Here is a 20,342-nt window from a genome sequence, read left to right as displayed (position 1 = left end):
TTAAATATAGCATTTGACCTAAATACTAGCTGCTTGAAGGCTGCCTTGTGCTTGTTACATCTGAAAGTGACCATTAGTTATAGATTCCTTACCTTGTGAATTACCCCCAGTCGTCAGACTGGATCCGGAGAATTTTTCGTCAGCAGTACCCCTGCGAGTCGAAAGGTGTTGGTCGGCTTTGCGTTTGTCGTCCACGTCGTGGTTGCCCGGATGACGTCTTGGCAGCCACTTAGACGCCGGCCTCGCGCGCTGCCGTCAGTTCATCCTTTTTCCGGTCCAGCCAGCGTAGATCCGGAGAGAGTGTTACCTCCAGTCACTTTTTGACGGACTTTTTTGAGCAACTTTTGTCGACAGTTTTGAGTCCTCGACTCCTGCTGACAGTTGATGTCGGTGACTGATCCGCACTGATTGTACCTGTTTTGCCTGTAACACTACCACGACTCCAAGTCGTTTAACGACTGCCGGACCAGGTTAATGTTAATGATATTTATACAGCGCAGTGTTTACCCAGGGGTGTCCTGGCGCTAGTTACATCTCCTTTGGCAGGAAATGGAAGAAAGTTTATTGGTCAAAGAAACAGGTTTTTAGCCTTTTCCTGAAAGCTAAGACGTCTGTGATATTTCTTAATTGCAGCGGCCAGTCGTTCTAGGCTTTTGCCGCACCGTATGTAAAGCTTCTGCCTCCCCATTGAACTTTTTTTTGTGTGGGGCACTGAGACCAACATGTCCCCTAATGAACAAAGTGGTCTTTTCGGTATGTACCAGTGGAACTGCTGTTTTTAAATAGTCCGTTCCTGTACCTTGCAGCGCCTTAAAAACCAGACAAAGGGCTTTAAAGCGAACTCTATTCCTTACCGGAAGCCAGTGCAGTTTATTTATTTCCTTGGCAATCGGAGCAAACCGAGATGTGCCCAAAAGCAGTCTGGCAGCTGCATTCTGCAGCATTTGAAGTTTGTTCAGGAGCCTTTGTTCAACATTAAGATACAGACTGTTGCAGTAGTCCAATCCTGACATTGAGAGTCGCGACTACTGTTTGACGGCTGCTCGCGGGCAGGAACGGTAATATTTTCCTCATTGTTTTAATCACATAAAAGGTTTTTGCAGCCACGGATTTTACCTGGTGGCTAAAGGTAAAACTGTCTTATCCGAAGTCTTACCACCACCGCCATGTCTGTCGGCTGCGCGTGCAGAGCCTGAAGGGTCGACTCTGAGGTTTCCTTCCTTCACAGGACCCGGAGCGACCCTTGCCCAGCTTCATCGCTTTTACAAAGCGATGCATGCCATCTTTGAGCAGCCCGACTCTGCTTGCGTGCCTTCGGGCCCCGTGGACTCTGCTGGGGGCCATGGGCCTTTGACTCCGGCGCCGCAGGGTCCCCTTGGATCCGGATTGGCGCCGGTCGACCTTGTAACACCTCTCCTGGTGCAGATTTCACCGGCACCGCTTCCCAGCTGACGCTGGTTGTGTCCCCAGCTGGCATCGAACCCTGCCTCCACCCTGACATGGAGCAGGACCGGTGTTGATCGACTTCGGATCCGGCGCCGACTGGTACTTTTGTGCCCTTGTTCTACCCTGGTGTTCCTTTCAGGCCAGATTGGCAACTAGAGGAAGGTGAGGATGAATGGGAGGGGTCTGGAGACCCTCTGACTGACCAGTTGGAATATGACCCGGACTGGAGAGAGGAGCTGGGGCAGGCCCAGTGGTCTGGATACCTCCCCAGACCTTGGCTTGTTGTCGTCTCCTACCTTGGCTACGTAGGAGGGAGCGACTTACGCAGTGGTGTTGCATAGGGTGGCCGAGGCTTTCAACCTCAAGCTACCTACGGTGGCAGTCAGAACTAACCTACTGACAGAGGTGGTTCAACTGGCAGCGAGCTCTTCGGAGCACCTGCTTCCGTTTAATAAAGCCCTAACGGACCTCCTTTTGGGCACCTGGTCCAAGCCCAACACAGGGGCTCCTGTGGATAAGAGGATTGCCTGACGCGACCACCTGGCCCCAGGCAACCCCACTTTCCTCTCCCAACACCCCACCCCTGAGAGCTTGTTGGTCCAAGCCTCAACGTCCAAAGGCGCATTCCCTAATGCACCACCTGATAGGGAATCCAAAAAGCTGGACCACCTTGGGTAGGTTTTCTTTCTCCAGCTTGGGACTGCTGTTCATAAACACTGCATGTCTGTTGGGCCGTTACACCCACTCTGTGTGGGGTACGGTAGCGCAGGTGCTCACAGTGCCCGGATGAGGCCCGGGACGTGCTCTCCGGTGCAGTTGCCGAGGGGAAACACGCAGCCAAGTTTACCATCTGATGTGGGCTGGACACTACCAACTTGCTTGACAGGACGATTTAATCGTCGGGAGCCCTTCGACGCTACGCCTGGCTGAGGTCGACTGGCTTTTCCGGTGATGTCCAAGCTACCCTTATGGACATGCTCTTTGATGGCCGTCGCCTGTTTGACAAAGCAAACAATGCGCTGGAGCGCTTCAAGGATGTACGGGCTACGGCCAAGTACCTGGGCCTCTCCACCACCTGCCCTGCGCGATCTGCTTTTCGCACCTTTTGTGGCTACGGAAGGTGTGCCCGGCCACGTTCCATCCAGAGCCACAGGCCGGTGCAAGCTGTTCAGACCCTGCGTGGCTTGGGAAGTGGGACCCACCGTCATGGTTTTGGGGGCCAGTCCACCACTGCCCCCTCTGCAGCAGCCTCCTAGCCTGACTTTCAGGGCCACCAATCGCCAGTGGGCTGCAGGATTCACCATCACCTCCCCCCACTGGCGCACCATCACGTCGGGCAGTTGGGTTTTGCAAATAGTCCGAAGGGGCTACTTCCTCCCCTTCGAGACTACTCCCCCAGCCATGCCACCTCAATTCCATCAAATGTCGGAGGATCATCTGGCCCTTCTCCAACAGTAAGTTAAGGAAGGCTCTCTTGGCAAAGGGAGCCATCGAGCGAGTTCCTGCCCCAGGAGTAGGTCGTTGCTATTTCAACTACTGTCTGGTGCCCAAGAAGGACAAAGGCTTCGTCATATCTTGGATCTCAGTAACGTCAACCGCTTACGCCGGAAGGAAAAGGTCAAAATGTTGACGCTAACAGGTCCTTTCTACCCTCGACCTTGGAGACTGGATGGTAGCGTTGGACCTGCAGGACACCTATTTTCACATCCCCGTACTGCGTGCCCACCGGCGCTACTTGCGCTTCATGGTAGGCCATGAGAACTTTCAGTTTACTGTGCTCCCCTGTGGCCTTACCCCTGCCCCATGGGTGTTCACGAAGGTGATGGTCACAGCTTATCTGAGCAGATCAGGGGTTCCATTCTTCCCCCATCTCGACGACTGACTGTTGAAGGCTGGCTCCCACCTCCAGACGATGGCAGACCTCCTGCATTTGGGGTTTTTAATCAACGTGCTGAAGTCACACCCGACTCCCTCTCAGAAGACCCTCTTCATCGGGGCGGGTCTGGACACAACACAGTTTTGGGTCTATCCTCCCGAGCAGCGAGTCTGGGATATTCATGCAATGATTCCGATCTTTCAGCCTCTATCCCGGGTTTTGGTCAGCTACTGGGCCTGATGACCTCCTGCATCGTGCTGGTGGATCATGCCAGATGGTAAATGCGGGCTCTGCAGTGGGACCTGAAGTTCCAGTGGGCACAGCATCAGGGGAACCTGTCAGATTGTGTCCAGATCTCGGAGGGCACTGCACGCCAATTGCATTGGTGGCTAATGAACTGGGATTGGGTAAACAGGAGATCCCTCTCCCTTTCCCCACCAGAATTCAGTGGTGACCAATGCATCACTCCTGGTATGGGGCGGCCACATGGGGGAGGTGGAGATCACGCTCTGGCAAATTCCGGGCTCCACAACAACCTTCTGGAGCTTCAGGTGATTCGTCTTGCACTCAAAACATTTCTTCCCTCTGTCTGGGGAAGAGTAATGCTGGTGTTCAGTCAACACCACCTCCATGTGGTACTGCAGCAACCAGGGTGGGGTGATGTCGTGGACCCTATGTCAAGAGGCTCTGTCTCTGGATGTATCTGGAACATCAGGGCATATCTCCCTGGTTGTTCAACACCTGGCAGTATCTCTGAACACCAGGGTGGACAAACTTAGCGGCAGGTGCGTGATGGATCACCAATGGCATCTTCGCTCTAAGGTAGCGCAAGGTCTCTTTCAGCAGTGGCGAGAGCCTTGGTTAGATCTATTCGCCACCGAAGAGAACGTGCAATGTCAGCAATTCTGCGCGTTGGAATTTCCAAGGCGGCACATGCTAGGCAAAGTGCTTTTCGTTGCGAGTGAAGTTGCGGTCTTCTATACACCTCTCTGCCTATACCACTTCTGCCCAGAGTGCTGAAGATCAAGCTCGACCGGGCCCAAATCATCCTGGTGGCTCCGGATTGGACTCAGAGTTTGGTATCCTGAGCTGTTACACATGGCCATCGATCTTCTGATCCGACTGCCTCTTCGGGAGGATCTTCTGTTGCAGCAGCCAGCAGCAGGGTCCGGTCCTACACCCAAACCTGTCCATTTTCTACCTCTTTGTGTGGAGATTGAGCGGCGACAGTTGACAGCCTTCGATCTTCCTCGAAGTCTGTGATGTTATCTTGGCAGACAGGCGTCCCTCCACTAAGACAGTATATGCCTGCAGATGGAACAAATTTGCTGCATGGTGCACAGCAAAGGCTGTAGAACCCCTTTCTGCCCCTCCTTTCTGAGCTTCTCTTGTTCCTCCTTTCTTTGGCCCAGCAGGGCTCTGCTCTGGGCACTCTAAAGGGCTACCTCTCTGCCATATCAGCCTTTCGTACGCTTCCTGATCAGCCTTCTCTTTTCAAGTCCTCTGTTGTAAATCGCTTTTTTAAGGGCATTACTCAGCTTTCCTCCAGTTCCCTTTGTAATGCCTCAGTGGGACTTGAACCTGGTTCCAACTTTTTATGTGTGCTTTCTGTGAGCCGCTACTTAACTGTCCTCTTAGGCTTCTGATCTTAAAGACTGCTTTTCTGATTGCCATCACCTGTGCAGGGCGAGTGACATCCAAGCTCTTTCTTCAAAACCTCCTTTTCTGGCTGTTCATCTGGACAACGTTGTCCTTCAACCTCGTCCATCCTTTCTTCCCATAGTGGTTACTTCTTTCCACATTGGTCAAACCATCACTTTGCCCACCACCTTTCCGCCTCCGCATCCTTCTAAGGAGGAAGAGAGGCTCCACAGTCTGGATCCAAAACGTGCGCTTTCATTTTACTTGGATCGCACAAAACTATTCCGGGTGGATGACCAGATCTTTGTAGGCTACGTGGGCGCTAAAAAAGGTCGGGCCGTAAACAAACATACCATCTCTAGATGGATCGTTTTGTGTATCAAAGCTTGCTATTTGTTGGCAAAGAAGGAGCCTCCTGTGGGGCAATGTGCCCATTCCACCAGGGCGATGGCAGCTACCACTGCTTTGGGATGGGGAGTACCCCTCAACATCTGTCAGGCAGCGATGTGGGCATCTCTGCGCACGTTCACCAAACACTTCTGCCTGGACAGTCCAGTCCGGAGAGATGGCTTCTTTGGCTGTTCTGTTCTCCAGGATTATCTGGTGTGAATTGGTTTGCAGACCCACCTCCGGGATTGGTATTGCTGGGGTATCTATTCACAAGGTAAGGAATCTATAACTGTCTTTCAGGTAAATAAGTTACTTACCTTCGATAAAGATATATCTGTAAGAAAGCTAGATTAGTTATAGATTCCTTACCGCCCCACCCATCCTTCCCGTTCTGCGAACTGACTTCTAGGGTTAAGGATTTCCTTTCAGGGCCCTAGTTTTGCGCACCAGTGGTCAGTGTCTTGCATGGCTTTGCAGGTGGAAAGTCGTGTACAGAACTGACTTCGCGAGGGTGGCATCTAAGTCGCTGCAGCGACGTCATCCCAGCGACGCAGACTACTTAACGCCAAGCCGACCGACCACCACCTTTCAACACGCAGGGGTACTGCTGACGAAAAATTCTCTGGATCCAGTATGACGCACGGGGGTAAATCACAAGATAAGGAATCTATAACTAATCTCTTACAGATATATCGTTACTGAAGTGAAGTAACTTGTTCTTTAATGGCAATTGCATAGTCTGAGCTAATTCAAAATGTTAAACTTTGTAGATCAGTGTAGGAATCCAATTGGGAGGAGAGTAATTATTGTTCATGGCTGAATATTTGTTTTATTGAAAGGATGCTCATTTTGTGTGGTCGTAACCCCTTTTTGCCACCTAACCTTTTTATACATCTTTAATTGGAACATGCTGCAATCCATTTACCTAGTATAAACCGATTCTAAATAAAACCGAATTCAAAGCTGAAATTTTTACTTTTTTTGTCCTAGCTCTCGGCCTTTGAAATCCTCCCAGATGGTGAATTCCTGTTCTATGAGTACTTCTACGCCTGCAAGGTGAGCAAGAACCTCACCGACTGTAGTATGTTTGCTGTGAGATCTGAAATGTTTGGTCCAAAATTTAAGTAAGACCAACCCTTAATTTGGATAGTTATCCTAATTAGCATAAGTTTATCTCTTATGTTACTACACACTAATACCATTTTGTGCTTCTTCCTCTCTGTAGTTCAGACCTTTTCAAAGATCTTGGTGCATGCTGTTCATTCTACTTTTCTGTAGGTTCCTGCAGGATTGTAATTACTGACCTTGTGCATTATGACTGCAGCTGTCGCACTAACTCGCATTAGTTTCTAGTTGCTCTTCATGAAGCAGTCTTCATTCGTTGCTATTAGGTTCTCCATCCTGTGTTTTTCATTCAGACCATGAAGGCAGTCTGCCCCAACATGCACGTTTTTAGAAAATGTATGGAATTTTATTACACTAAGTAAATGATTCATCTCTTTTGAGGCTTTTCGACATCCATCACCCAGTATTTCCTGCACCAACCAAGTGCCATCTGTTGTGTATTACATTTTTCAAAAAAGGAACCATGGACACTCTAAGCTAATTAAAATCAAGCTGTTTTGTGTAGATGTTTTTGCTGATTTGATGGAGTGAATGAACAACTTGAAAGGGGATGACCCTGCCAGTTAATGGGGCACAATCTTGCTAGCTTACATTACAGTTAACAAAAACTCTTCTTAACCCCTGGTACCTATGGTACAAGCAGTCCTCTGTTCATCAGGGCGTTAAGATAGTTTCAAGCAGTACCAAGCAATATTAATGTCAAGAAATCACTAGTAGTTTCCTAAAATGATTGACCAGGACAGTTCAATAAGCAAAGTGACTGAAAACTTTAAAAAAAAGAAGAAAAAAAAGGTTTAGGGACTAAGCTTTGGGTAGCTGGAGGTTTCAGTCCAGAAATATAGCAACAAAGGTCTTGTGGAAGCAGATTTTAGCATGTGTGCATTAGAAAGATCGAGCCAACATTGGCTACGTTTGCGGCAAAGGCAAACGGAGGAAAGTAAACCGCAAACTCTTGTAGAGGCCATGTGAGTCTTGTTACCTTTCTTGGTGGTATACTTAAATGGTTTCAGCCTTCCTGGTGGTATTCTGAAAATCCAGATTAGACTCCATTGGTGAGATAGGCCTCAGGTGCCCAGTTTCTTGAAGATGCTGGAAAAGTCACAGGTCTGGAGGGAAATTCCCTTAAGGCCCATGTCTCACTTACCAGGGTTTCAATAAGGTTCAGTGTTATCTACTCCCACTTGGGCATCTGATTCTTCTATGCTGGATGGAGTAAATCTTCATCTTTATGTCCCTGAGATAAGTGTTGGCTGGGCATGTTGTCAGCTGACCAGTGGCAGTCTCGTGCAGTCCATGGGTTAATGTGGAGAGCAAGGTCAGTTCAGGCTTCAAGCAATGAGGTACTTCTATAGTGCGGCTACTCACCTGTGAGGGTGTCGAGGTGCTGGGTCAGGGGGGGCTGCTGGTTGGGCTGGGTGGAGGATCATTTGAAGAGCCTGGTCTTGAGGTCCTTCCAGAATTGGGTCAGCGACGAGATTGCCTGAGGTGCAAGGCCAGGGTGTTTCAGGTCATGGCGGTGAGGTAGAACGACCTTCCTCCTGTTCTGGTCTTGTGGATCCTGGGGACGGAGGCGAGAGCGAGTTGGGCGGATTGGAGTGGTCTGGCGGGTACGTCGAATGTGAGTGGTTGTTCAGGTATGCGGATCCTTTGTGTACAGCTTTGTAGGCGTGAGTGAGGAGTTTGAAAGTAACTCTTGTTGACTGGGAGCCAGTGGAGTTGTCAAAGGGGTTGCATGATGTGGCTGCAGTGGGGAAAAAATCGAGGACCAGTCTGGCTGCAGCGTTTTGGATGTTCTGTAGTTTCTTGAGCTGTTTCTCGGAGACGTCGGCTTAGTGCATTACCGTAGTAGACTCTGCTGGTGAAAGCGTGGGTGACCACCTTTCTGCATTCTGTGGGGATCCATCCGAATGTTTTTTCTAAGCAGAAGGAGTTTGTAGAAGCAGGCTGGGGAAACTGTGTTGATTTGGCGGGTTATAGTGAGTGCAGTATGATCCAGTATGATGCAGAGGTTGCATGACTGGTCCGTTGGGGTGTGGGGAGATCCCAGAGCGGCTGGCCACCAGGAGTCGTCACAGGCCAAAGAGGTGGGTCCCAGGATGAGTACTTTGGTCTTGTTAGAGTTGAGCTAGAAGCAGTTGTCTTTTATCCAGGTAGCAACGGTATTCATTGCTTTGTGGAAGTTGGTTCTGGCTGTTATGGGTTCCTTGGTGAGGGATAGGATCAGCAGGCTTCTTCACAGGTGGTCAGGCAGTATTAGTCTGATCAGTATTTCAGGTCCATGAGCATCCTGAAGCGTTGGTAGTGAGGTGCCATCTTCTTCCAGGACACTAGCCAGGGAATGGTGACCTTCCCAGAGCCAGTCTTTGTAAACTGCCTTCAAGTTATTCTACTTTTGTTGCACTTCCTGTCTTGCCTGCCTGCAAACTGTCTCATAAGCATTGGTCCGAAGTGTCAGAAGTTAGGTTTCACTCCCAACAGAGCTGGTGGTCAAAATAAGGAAACGGCTACACAAGTAGGATCGGAAGGAAGGGTGCCCCTGGAAATTTCACAGTGGGAATAACATTTTAGCAGACCTAAAAGGAAAAAAATACATGGAAGGAAACCATGGTATTATGGGGGATATTCCAAGATGGGCGACATTTAGGACTCTTGGGTACTCCTCCCCTATGAGGAGTTACAAGGCCAATTTAACTTGGAGGAAAGCTAGTGTTTCCGATATGTACAGGTGGGGCACGCTCTGGCGGTCTACAGAGATAGATTAGATGATGTGGACAATGAGGTTCCCAAGGAGTTGGCCATCAGGACAGGCTTTTTGTCTCTTACAACTTAAAATACTTCAGAGTGCCCATTTCTCGAGGACTGGACTGTTTATTATATGGCGGGCAACTTGTGATAAATGTCTTAGGGGTTGTGCTTATGTATGTGGCACACTCTATGGGCTTGTTCGTGCATACAGCCCAAGTGCATTGCTGAATCTCCAAGAAAGCAGCGGCCTGTGCAGGTAAGGGCTGGGGGTGGATTTCGACAGACTACGAAAATGGAAAATGGAAATAAAAATAATTTTCCGCAGTCTGTCAAAATCACCCCAACCCGGACCCAGTGCTCTTACCTGCACGGAACGCAGCCACTTAAGGGTGACCTGGGAGGATTTGACCTTGGGAGCGCAGTTGGCCACAGTAGGCATCTGGGAGAACACAAACCCTACCTAAATACACATGACTGCTCTGCAACTTGGCTTTTAATGGTGGCCAAGAAAGACATTGTAGGAATGTGGGGAAACCCAGAAGTGCACAGACTGGAGCAGTGAACAGACATGGATTGGTGTGTGCAGGCGGAGAAGTTCGTGTGCAAGTCTAGAGGATGCCCACCAGCATTTGAAAAGCTATGGGGACCATGGTGGGAATTTAATGATGCATGCCAACACACTTTGCGGCCGTAGTGCCTTTGGAAACTATCTGGTTTACTAGTACTGAGAACGATAAAACGTGCAGCCTTTAAACCGTTTCAAGTTATTGGTTACAAATTGGTTGTAATAATAAAAACTAAAAAAAGTTAGGTCCCACTCCCCAGAGCTAATCTCCCCCTGACATTGCACCCCACAAGGGCCCTGGTCTGCAGAAATTGGAAATCACCCCTTCCTCTTCTGGAGTTGTGCCACTTGAGTGTGATAGTACAGGCGACTTACAAGTGGCCAAACAAAGGGCCTATGCTAATGCCTTGCTGATGACCTGGTTAAGGAAAAATGAGTATTAGTTGACAGAAGCCCTTCAGCAAGGAAATCCTCTGTGTGGAGAGGAGAAACCTATTTCTAGATGAGGTGTGATTTCCTCTTTCTGTAAGATCAGGCCCACCGGCGTTGCATGCGGTTCAGGTAAGCCATGAGCATTTTCAGTTTACCGTGCTCCCCTTTGGCCTTACCAGCGCCCCTCGGGTGTTCACAAAAGTGATGGCGGCGGTCGCAACTTATCTGCTCAGATCATGGGTTAGTCTTCCCCTCTCAGACGACTGGCTGTTGAAGGCGGGCTCGTCCCACGCAGTAGCTTCCCACCTCCAGACTATGGCTTACCTCCTGCATTTGCTGGGGTTCATCAATGTGCCAAAGTTGCACCTGATTCCCTCTCAGAAGCTCCTCTTCATCAGAGCGGTTCTGGACACTACGCAGTTTCGGGCCTAGCCTCCCGAATGGTGAGTCCAGGATATTCAGGTATTCAGGCTGATTCCGATCTTTCGGCCTCTATCCTGGGTTTGGGTCAGGATGACCCTGAGGCTGCTGGGCCTCCTGCATCCTGCTGGTCACTCATGCCAGATGGCATATGCGGGCTCTGCAGTGGGACCTGAAGTTCCAGTGGGCGCAGCATCAGGGAAACCTGTCCGAGTCTGTCCAGATCTCGGAGGGCACTGCAAGACAGTTGCAGTGGTGGCTCACGAACCAACTTTGGGTCCAGGGCAGATCCCTCTCCCTTACCCAACCGGAGCACACAGTGCTGGGATGGGAGGGAGCCAAATGGGAGAGGCAGAGATTAGAGGCCTCTGGTCTCCGGCAGAGTCCAAGCTCCATATCAACCTTCTGGAGCTTCGGGCAATCCGACTTGCACTTAAGGCATGCTTTCCCTCTGTCAATGGGAAAGTGGTGCAGGTGTTCAGACACCACCGCAATGTGGTACTGCAACATACAGGGCGCGGTGGGGTCGTGAACCCTATGTCAGGAGGCTCTGCACCTCTGGAGATGGCTGGAACAGCGGGGCATTTCCCTGGTGGTTCAACACCTGGCAGGTTCACTGAACGCCTGGGTGGACTAACTCAGCCGCAGTTGCATGATGGATCACAAATGGCGTCTTCACTCAGACGTGGCGCAAGGTCTCAACAGTGGGGAGAGCCTTGGTAAGATCTATTTGTCACCAAAGAGAAAGCGTAATGTCAGCAGTTCTGCGCGTTGAAATTTCCAAGGCGGCACTCGCTTGGCGACGCTTTTCGTCGCGAGTGGAGTTGCGGTCTGTTGTACGCCTTTCCACCTATACCACTTCTACCCAGAGTGCTGAAGATCAGGCGCGACCTGGCCCAAGTCAATTTTTGTGGCTTTGGACTGGGCTCAGAGTATGGTATCCCGAGCTACTCCGTATGACAATCGATCCCCCAATCCGGCTGCCTCTCCGGGAGGATCTTCTGTCGCAGCAGCAGGCGACGGTCCTCCTCCCGAACCTGTCCAGCCAACACCTCTTTGCGTGGAGATTGAGCGGCAGCAGTTGATTCCTTTTGACTTGCCTCCTGAAGTCTGTGGTCATTCTGGCAACCAGGCGTCCCTCCACTAAGTTGGTATATGCCTCCAGGTGGAACATATTTGTGGCATGGTGCACAGCAAAGGCTATGGATCCCCTTTCTGCCCCTCTTTCCGAAGTTCTTCTGTTTCTTCTTTCCTTGACCCAGCAGGGCTCTGCTCTGGGCACTATCAATGGCTACCTTTTTGCTATGTCGGCCTTTCTCAGGCTCCCTGATCAGCCCTCTCTTTTCAAGTCCCTTGTTGTAAATAGATTTCTCAAAGGCATTACTCCTCTTTTCCCTCCTATTCCTTTCGCAATGCCACAGTGGGACTTTAATCTAGTTCTTACATATCTAATGATCACTCCCTTTGAGCCTTTTCGTCTGCTGACCTTGAAGACTGCTTTCCTGGTTGCCATCACCTTTGCCCGGAGAGTGAGTGAGCTCCTGGCTCTTTCTTGTAAGCCTCCTTTTCTATCTGTCCATCCGGACAAGGTTGTACTCTGGACACGTCCATCCTTTCTGCCAAAGGTTGTTACTGCCTTTCACATCGGGCAGACCATCACTTTGCCCACCTTCTTTCTGCCTCTGCATCCTTCTAGAGAAGAAGAGGCTCCACCGTCTGGACCCAAAACATGCGCTCTCGTTTTACTTGAACCGCACACAACAGTTCCGGGTGGATAACCAGCTGTTTGTTAGCTCTGTTGGCGTAAAAAAAGGTCGGGTCGTACTCCGATGGGTCGTCTTGTGTAGTAAAGCCTGTTATTCTCTTGCTAAAACGGAAGCTCTGTGGGGCTGCGCGCCCATTCCACCAGGGTGACTGCGGCCACTACAGCATTGTGACGTGGTGTCCCCCTGCAAGACATCGGTCAGGCAGCTACTTGGGCCTCGCTGCACACTTTTTTACTAAGCACTACTGCCTGGACAGCCAAGTCTGGAGAGACTGCTTCTTTGGCCGTTCTGTTCTCAGACTTCCTGGTATGATCTTGGTTCGCAGATCCACCATCTGGGTTGGTATTGCTAGAGTATCTATTCTAAGGTATAGAATCTATCCCTGTTTCTTTATGATGAACAAGTTACCTACCTTCGGTAACGATACATCTGTAAGAAACATTAGTAGTGATAGATTCCTTACCGCCCCCAACCATCTTCCCAGTTCTGCGAACTGATTTCTAGGGTGAAGGTCATCCCTTTCAGGGATCTAGTTTCCAGGCACCAGTGGTCAGTATCTTGCATGGCTCTGCGTTTTCTGGTGCGGAATGTCGTATAGAACTGAAGTCAGCCCACGAGGGCGGCATCTAAGTAGCAGCCGCGGCCACGACGCCACCTTCCGACATTCAGGGATAATGCTGATAAACTTTCCGGATCCAGTTTGACGCCTGGGTCAAACTGGTAAGTAAGGTAAGTAATCCATCACTTATAATGTTACTTAGATATATCGTTACTGAAGGTAAGTAACTTGTTCCATATGCGTATATTCTTATCAATGTTCTGGAGTCCCGGCACGTGGGCAGGACTATTCACTGCTTATAACTTGGAGTATACCCCTGGAAGAGAACTAGGATTACAGGTGAGTAACTTATCCTTAAACTTCGCAGAAGACCGGGGTTTTGGTAAAATGCTAGCAGCGCAGCTGTTGCCACATCTCATGCAATGAACAGAGCTTTAAAAAGCACTGCCTGCTGGTAGATGGGCTTTGACTTCCTATGAGAAAAGGGTTGTATTGCACTTTCTGCCTTGTGGGGAAAGCTTATGCTCCATATAGCAAGACTCATTTGGTTATAGCGACATGCCATGGATCAAAGCTACAGTCCTGATGTGTTTATGATGAAATGTTATGACAAAAGGCAGAAGACTATTTATTTTTTTAGCCTATAAGCCTTTAAAGATGGATTGTCATTACATAGTATTAAAGGTTGTAGGCTGGTATTTTGTTACAGGAAGTCTCGCATTACTGTGGTAGGTAGGGGTTTTTGTTACCCATTATGACATACTCTCACAAGGAGAATTTGCACTTCTAGAACCCTTCTAGTTTTGAAAGGGTTGTATATTCTGTCAACTGGAATTGGTGCGTTTTTATAATTTTCTCACTATAGTGATAGCTGGTTTGTGGGAATGCTTATGCAGGCCTTATCTCTGAGCTGGTTAGAAGGACAAGCCAGTGATCTAGGTAATAGGATTGATAGGTTCATTGGAAAAAGCGATCTCAAAGGCCATAGGTCTGAACTTTTATTATGAACATTTACGACTAATGCAGTCACAACAAAGGCAGTAAGCCTGACAATATGTTGTGAAATGTGTTCAACGTAAATAGGCTTAAGTTTATCTTGTCATTAAACTGTTAAAAGCTGCAGACGGATATTCCATTACATCCAATCTCTCGTATGACTATAGCAGGCAAGTGTTTTACTGTTGGTTTCCCCCGAGTAAAGGCACTTGGAGTTGATGTACAATGTGATCCTTATTTGCAGTGTCTTGGTTTTCACAAGCCTGCTAAACACCAACGAAGAGTCTCTCTGGCTCCTGCTTCTCTGCTGTGCCCTTGGGAGCAGCAAGCTCAACTGTTGCAATCATGTAAATGCAGACTATAGGGATAGGTGTCTGAGAAAGTGCCCTCTTTCTGCATGGTTGCCCCCACTTTTTGCTGAATTGCTGAAGTACTTTGACTGAGTGTGCCTTGGGATCCTGCTAATCAGGTACCCAGGCTTATGTTCTTACCCTATAACTGCATTAAGCCTAAGCCCAATTGGCATCTCTGGCCACAGGTAAGTCCCTGGTAAATGGTACCACAGGTACCCAGGGCACCGTGACCTGTGAAGGCCTCTTAAGGGCTGCAGCACTGATTGTGCCACCCTTAGTGGTCCTGTACCATTACTCACACACTGCCTCTGCAGGCTGCGTGTTTTGGTGCAGAACAAAGTGAACAGGCATGGCATGCATCTGTGTGCCATGCCTACTACCTGCTGCCCTGGCATAGGTCAGTCACCCCTCTAGCTGGGTGCACTATACCAGTGGTGAGGGTACATGTGCATGAGCCCTGTACCCCTACCGTGTCTCAAGTCCATTCTTAGACATTGTAAGTGCAGTGCTGCCATTAAAAGTATATGGTGCTGGGAGTTTGTCATTACGAACTCCACAGCACCATAATGGCTACACTGACAACTGAAGTTTGGTATCAAACTTTTCAGCACATTGAACCCCACACTGATGCCAGTGTGGGATTTAATGAAAATGCACACAGGGCGCACCTTAGAGATGACCCCTGAAAACTAACCTACCACTAGTGTCCAGGCTGAGTGGCTGCTTTCAGCTGCAACCAACCAGTCATGTTTCAGGACCCCTGGGTCGAGAGCCTGCTGCTCTCTGGGCCTGAAACAATGTACATCCTGGGACGAGGTGCCAAGCCGCCTCCCCCAGGATGGGCATGGTTCTCGAAGGGGAAGCTTCAAAGGCTTGCTGTCTTTGAGCTTCCCCAGGCCACTTGCTGCTCTCTCCCACTGGTTCTGCCCCCACTTGGGCGGGAGAGACTGCGGGGAGAAACAAGTGAGGAAGGGCGGTGTGCCCACCACTGCCAACTCCACCCCTCGGGTAGGAGAGGTGAAGCACAACTCAGTCCACGCCATCTTTAAGATAGGGGGACTCAGCCAACCATGGACAGGCTCATTCCCCCCTCTCACTGAAGGGTGGCATAATAGGGGATGTACCCACCCCAGGGAAGGGACCCATTGGCCCCTGCCTTTTACCTACCTGTAATGCCCCTGAATCTAGTATTTAGGGGCACCCCTGAACCTTGCTTCAGCAGACAAAAATAAACTAAAAGGACCGAACAGCGGTGCAGCAGCTAAGAAGAGTAAGACGCCCACTGGCTTGGCCCCAGCCCTACCGGTCTGTCTCCCCCTCGAACCTGCTCCTGCGAAATCGGTGTGTCCTGCAGCCAGCAACCTTGAAACCTGGAGGATCCTGCGTGCCTTCATCCATAAATGTCTCCTGTGAACACCAGATTTGTTCATCTGCAACCTCTGGCCTTGTCCGGAAACCGCAAATCTGCACCCGGCGTCCACAGCTCGAGCTTGAGTGGGTAAACCACACAAGGTCACCCCGGCGATCCTGACCAGAGTTCCGGCGACCCCTGACCTGCCTCCAGCCGACGCCTGTACTCTAATTCCAGAAGGCCCCCCTTACTGAGACCAGGAGCTGGTAAGAAGATCAGACCCCAAAACCGATGGTGCCTAACCCACTCCTAACTTCCCAACTTAGCTCTCGAAGTGGTGGTCACACCCAGAAGACCTTCGTCCCCAAGCCTGCAGTGTCTTTACAAACCGGAGGTTCTCCATTGAAAACAGGGTGCCTGACGTCGAAACAGCACCCTGCACACGTCCGCCCTAGTGCCGCTGAGGGTTTAACAGTGCATCCTTGACATTCAAGGACCAGAGTCTACCCCCAGAACCTCAACTCCCACTACCAAATACTTACCTCAAAACCGTTAACACTATTATCCTCCATAGGATAACATTGGCTGTTTGTCTGTGAAAAGTTTCTAAGTGTGGAGTTTGAGAAACTAAAAGTTCGAGGCATATGAGCTGCAGATTGTACACTTAGCATAGATCGCCATCTGGTGTTGGGCCCGGATGTTTGCAGTTTGTTTTTGTTCTTTGGACAGTCTTTGGAAGTCAGGAGTTCGGTGACTCCTCCTTCGGTCCGTACTGCGCATGGGCTTCGGCTCCATCCTCAGATTGTTTTTTTCCGCCATCGGGCTCGGATGTGATACTTCGTGCTCCGGCTTCGAACTTCTACGGTTCCAGCCTCGACGGAAAATCCTCGTTCTTAGAGTTTCTTAATCTATCTTCATCTCTCGAAGCGGCACTTTTCTCCATTCCACACATCGGCACCGGCCTTCGGGCCCTCCTCGACTCCGGTCCCGGCCGAAGGAAAGGAATCCGTTCAAAAAGTGCCCAAAATGTGGGACTAAATTTCCCCACACCGACCTCCATCAGGTGTGTAACCTTTGCCTCTCTCTAGAACACGAGGCTAGAGACTGCCCTGCCTGTAAGTCTTTTCGATCAAAAGACCATCCAGGATCGAAGAGCTCGACGCACCATGGCGCACTCATCGACCGCGGCTCCACCGGACATCTTCGGAGACGACACTGGAGCTTCGGGGCAACAACACACCGAGCAGGAGGAAGACGTCGTCAGCGCTTCCGAGGCCGACGACTCCGACCTGGAGGACATCACACCGGCGCAGAGGGTCGTGAGTACTCTACCCCCTCCCACCCCCGCGCCCAAAACCAAAGAGACTCCGGTTACACCCTCGCCTGCAGGCCTGGGTAAAACCAAACACGCAGCTTCTATCACCCCACCTTCCGGCCCGGTGTCGAAGCCTCAAGTCTCACGGCAGCTCAGGCTCGAGCCAGCCTACGCCTGGTGCCGATAAACACCGTTCGGCACCGAAGAAAGTGACGCCCAGCTCGACTCCGAAGCCACCGGTGCCGAAGCCTGGACTTTCGGTGCCGACAAAACACAAGCACAAATCCCTCGGCACCGACGCTCTGGCGCCGAAGCCTACCTCGACGCCGAAAAAAACGGAGGTTCCAAAAAGGCATGGCGCAGAGAAACCACCCAAGTCCTCGGCTCCGAAAACATCGGCGCCAGCAGACGATTCGGCGCCACCGGACCTTTTTACACCAGATCCTTATCAAAAGACCTTATCAAAGGATCCAAAGACTGGGCTATTAACTTTAACTATCAAGAAAAGATGTCTTGACACACCAGCTCCTCCTCCACCGCCCAAGCGGAAGGACTCTGCCACATCTCCTCTGAGTGCCCTCCCCACTACCTCTTCCACCTCCTCCTCCACCTCCACCTCTTCCACCTCCTCCCCCTCCTCTCCCTCCCAGGTCTCCGCCACCCTTGCCTCATCATTCCCCGACCCCAGATCTGGATTACAGGGATCCAGATTATGACCCGGCGGATGCCCGAATGGACCCCACACCACCGGGGACCCCAGACCCATGGGAAGATTACCAAAACCCTGACATACCGGATGTGCCTCAAGATGACCTCTACCCATCCAGGCCATCCCCCCCCCAGAGGACTCGCTAGGGTTTCACCACTTAGTGCAGAGAGCAGCACACTACCATGGGGTGGAACTGCATAGTGAACCAGTGGAAGACGACTTCTTACTGGATACATTTGATATTCAGGATAAGTCCACAGCCATCTTGCCCATGCTTAAGGGTGTCACCAAGCATGCTGCAGAGGTGTTCAAAGACCCTGGGTCTTAAACCCTAGAATAGAAAAAAAGTACAAGGCGGCCCCCACAGACCCTACATACATTAAGGGCCCTGCTCCCTTAGATTCCCTAGTTGTGTCCACAGCTAGAAAGCTGTCTAACTCCCAGTCCTCAGGTGAGGCCCCACCGCCAGATAAGGAATCGAAACTCCTAGATGCGTCTGGTAAACGCACCGCCTCGCAAGCCGCGAACATCTGGCGCATTGCTAATACGCAAGCGCTGCTTGCGCGTTATGACAGAGCACACTACGATGAGCTTGAGGCTCTTATGCAGCACCTCCCGGAAAAACACAAACGTAAAGCTCATGACCTGATACAGGAGGGAAAGCTAATTACTAACACCTCGATTAAATGTGCCCTCGATGCAGCGGACACTGCTTCTAGAGCCATAAATACTAGTGTCCTGCTTCGTCATGCCTGCTCTGGATCTCAGGGTTCAAGCCAGAAGTCCAGGCATCCATACTAAATCACCCCTTTGACCAACAAAATCTCTTTGGGCCAAAGGTAGACTAAGCATTAGAAAAAATGAAAAAGGACACGGACACAGCAAAGTCTATGGGTGCATTACAATCACAGACCCCTAAACGCTCCTTTCGGCGTTCATCCTTTCGTAGCACAGGCAGAGGCTACTCCACCGATAGCGCTTCTACCTCCTACAAGTCCCCTCCTCAAAATACCTTCTCGAAGGGCTACCAAAGGGGTGGATACAGGGGCAACAACAACAAGGGCGGGGGCAAAACTAACACACCCGTTCTGCAACCCCGCCCGCACAATGACTTCCCTCCGCTCCCCCCAGACCATCCCACTCCGGTCGGGGGCAGACTACAACACTTTATCCACGCCTGGGAATCCATAACATCGGACAAATGGGTGACCCAAATTATTCGGTCAGGGTACTGTCTCGAGCTAACATCTACCCCACCCAATATCCCACCAAGGCACCGTCCAATGTCTCAAGAACATTCCACACTGCTCAAACAGGAGGTGCTCTCCCTCCTCCAAAAACACGCTATAGAGCAGGTCCCCGTCAATCAGCAAAATCTAGGGGTCTACTCTCTGTATTTCCTGATACCAAAGAAAGACGGGACCCTGAGGCCCATTGTGGACCTCCGGCCTCTAAATGCATACATACATTCAAACCATTTCCACATGGTCACCCTACAGCAAGTCCTCCCGCTCCTCTGTCAAGGAGACTTTCTCACTACCTTGGATCTGAAAGACGCATACTTTCACATTCCAATACACCCTTCTCACAGGAAGTATCTCAGGTTTGTGGTGGACGGTCAACATCACCAGTTCACAGTTCTCCCCTTCGGGGTCACCACCGCACCACGGGTGTTTACCAAATGCCTAGCAGTAGTAGCAGCACACCTCAGACGTCAACATATTCACGTCTTCCCTTACTTAGACGACTGGCTGATTAAAAGCCGCGTCCTACAACCAATGTGTGCAACTTACCAACCGCACCATCCAACTGCTCCACCAGCTAGGCTTCACGGTGAACTACCAAAAGTCCCACCTCGTACCATCTCACACAAAGCAATATCTCGGGGCCACTATAGACACCTCCAAAGGTATTGCCTATCCAAACTCAGCCAGAATCGCAAGCATACAAGCCTTGCGCCAAACGTTCCTTCCTCAGCACTCTCTTCCAGCGAGAGTGTTTATGAAGCTCATAGGGATGATGGCATCTTGCATCTTCATAGTGCCCCATGCAAGACTCCACATGCGTCCACTCCAAGAGTGCCTAGCACAACAGTGGAACCAGGCCCAAGGACAGCTGACGGATCTGGTGTTGGTGGACGGCCGCACGCATCACTCTCTGCAGTGGTGGAACACCACAAACCTTTCCAAAGGGCGGCCGTTCCTGGACCCGGTTCCTCAGGTGATTCTAACAGCGGACGCATCGCTCTCCGGCTGGGGAGCGCACCTCCTACACCTCACAATACAAGGTCTATGGACGCCACAGCAAAAGTCGCTCCACATCAACCATCTGGAGCTCTTGGCGATCTTTCTAGCCCTAAAATCCTTTCAAAAACAGATTTCAGCCAAAGCAGTCCTCATTCGCACAGACAATATGACTGCAATGTATTATATTCAAAAACAGGGGGGGACACTCTCCCCAGCTCTCCCGCTTAGCCCAGAGCATATGGAGATGGGCAATTCCTCAAAACATCTTTCTCCTGGCACAGCACGTTCCAGGCGTACAAAACACCATGGCAGATCTGCTCAGCACACAAACTCAACAACTACACGAATGGGAACTGCATCCACAAGTTCTTCGCCCATTCTTCCACAAGTGGGGGCATCCTCAGATA

The 20,342-nt window shown here is 50.5% G+C and overlaps 1 protein-coding gene across 1 annotated transcript in view; it reads left to right on the top strand.

Annotated features, from left to right (window-relative positions):
* The window catches only part of USP37 (ubiquitin specific peptidase 37), a 345,091-nt gene that overhangs the window by 182,542 nt on the left and 142,207 nt on the right, over window positions 1–20,342 (top strand). Inside the window, exon 16 of the mRNA XM_085650037.1 lies at window positions 6,344–6,409. Within this exon, the coding sequence (XP_085506163.1) occupies window positions 6,344–6,409 (66 nt within the window). The remainder of the gene's footprint in view (window positions 1–6,343; window positions 6,410–20,342) is intronic.

The sequence above is a fragment of the Triturus cristatus genome, chromosome 3_2 (assembly GCF_964204655.1).
Source record: "Triturus cristatus chromosome 3_2, aTriCri1.1, whole genome shotgun sequence".
NCBI lineage: Eukaryota > Metazoa > Chordata > Amphibia > Caudata > Salamandridae > Triturus > Triturus cristatus.
This window is presented reverse-complemented; position numbering and strand designations above follow the sequence as displayed.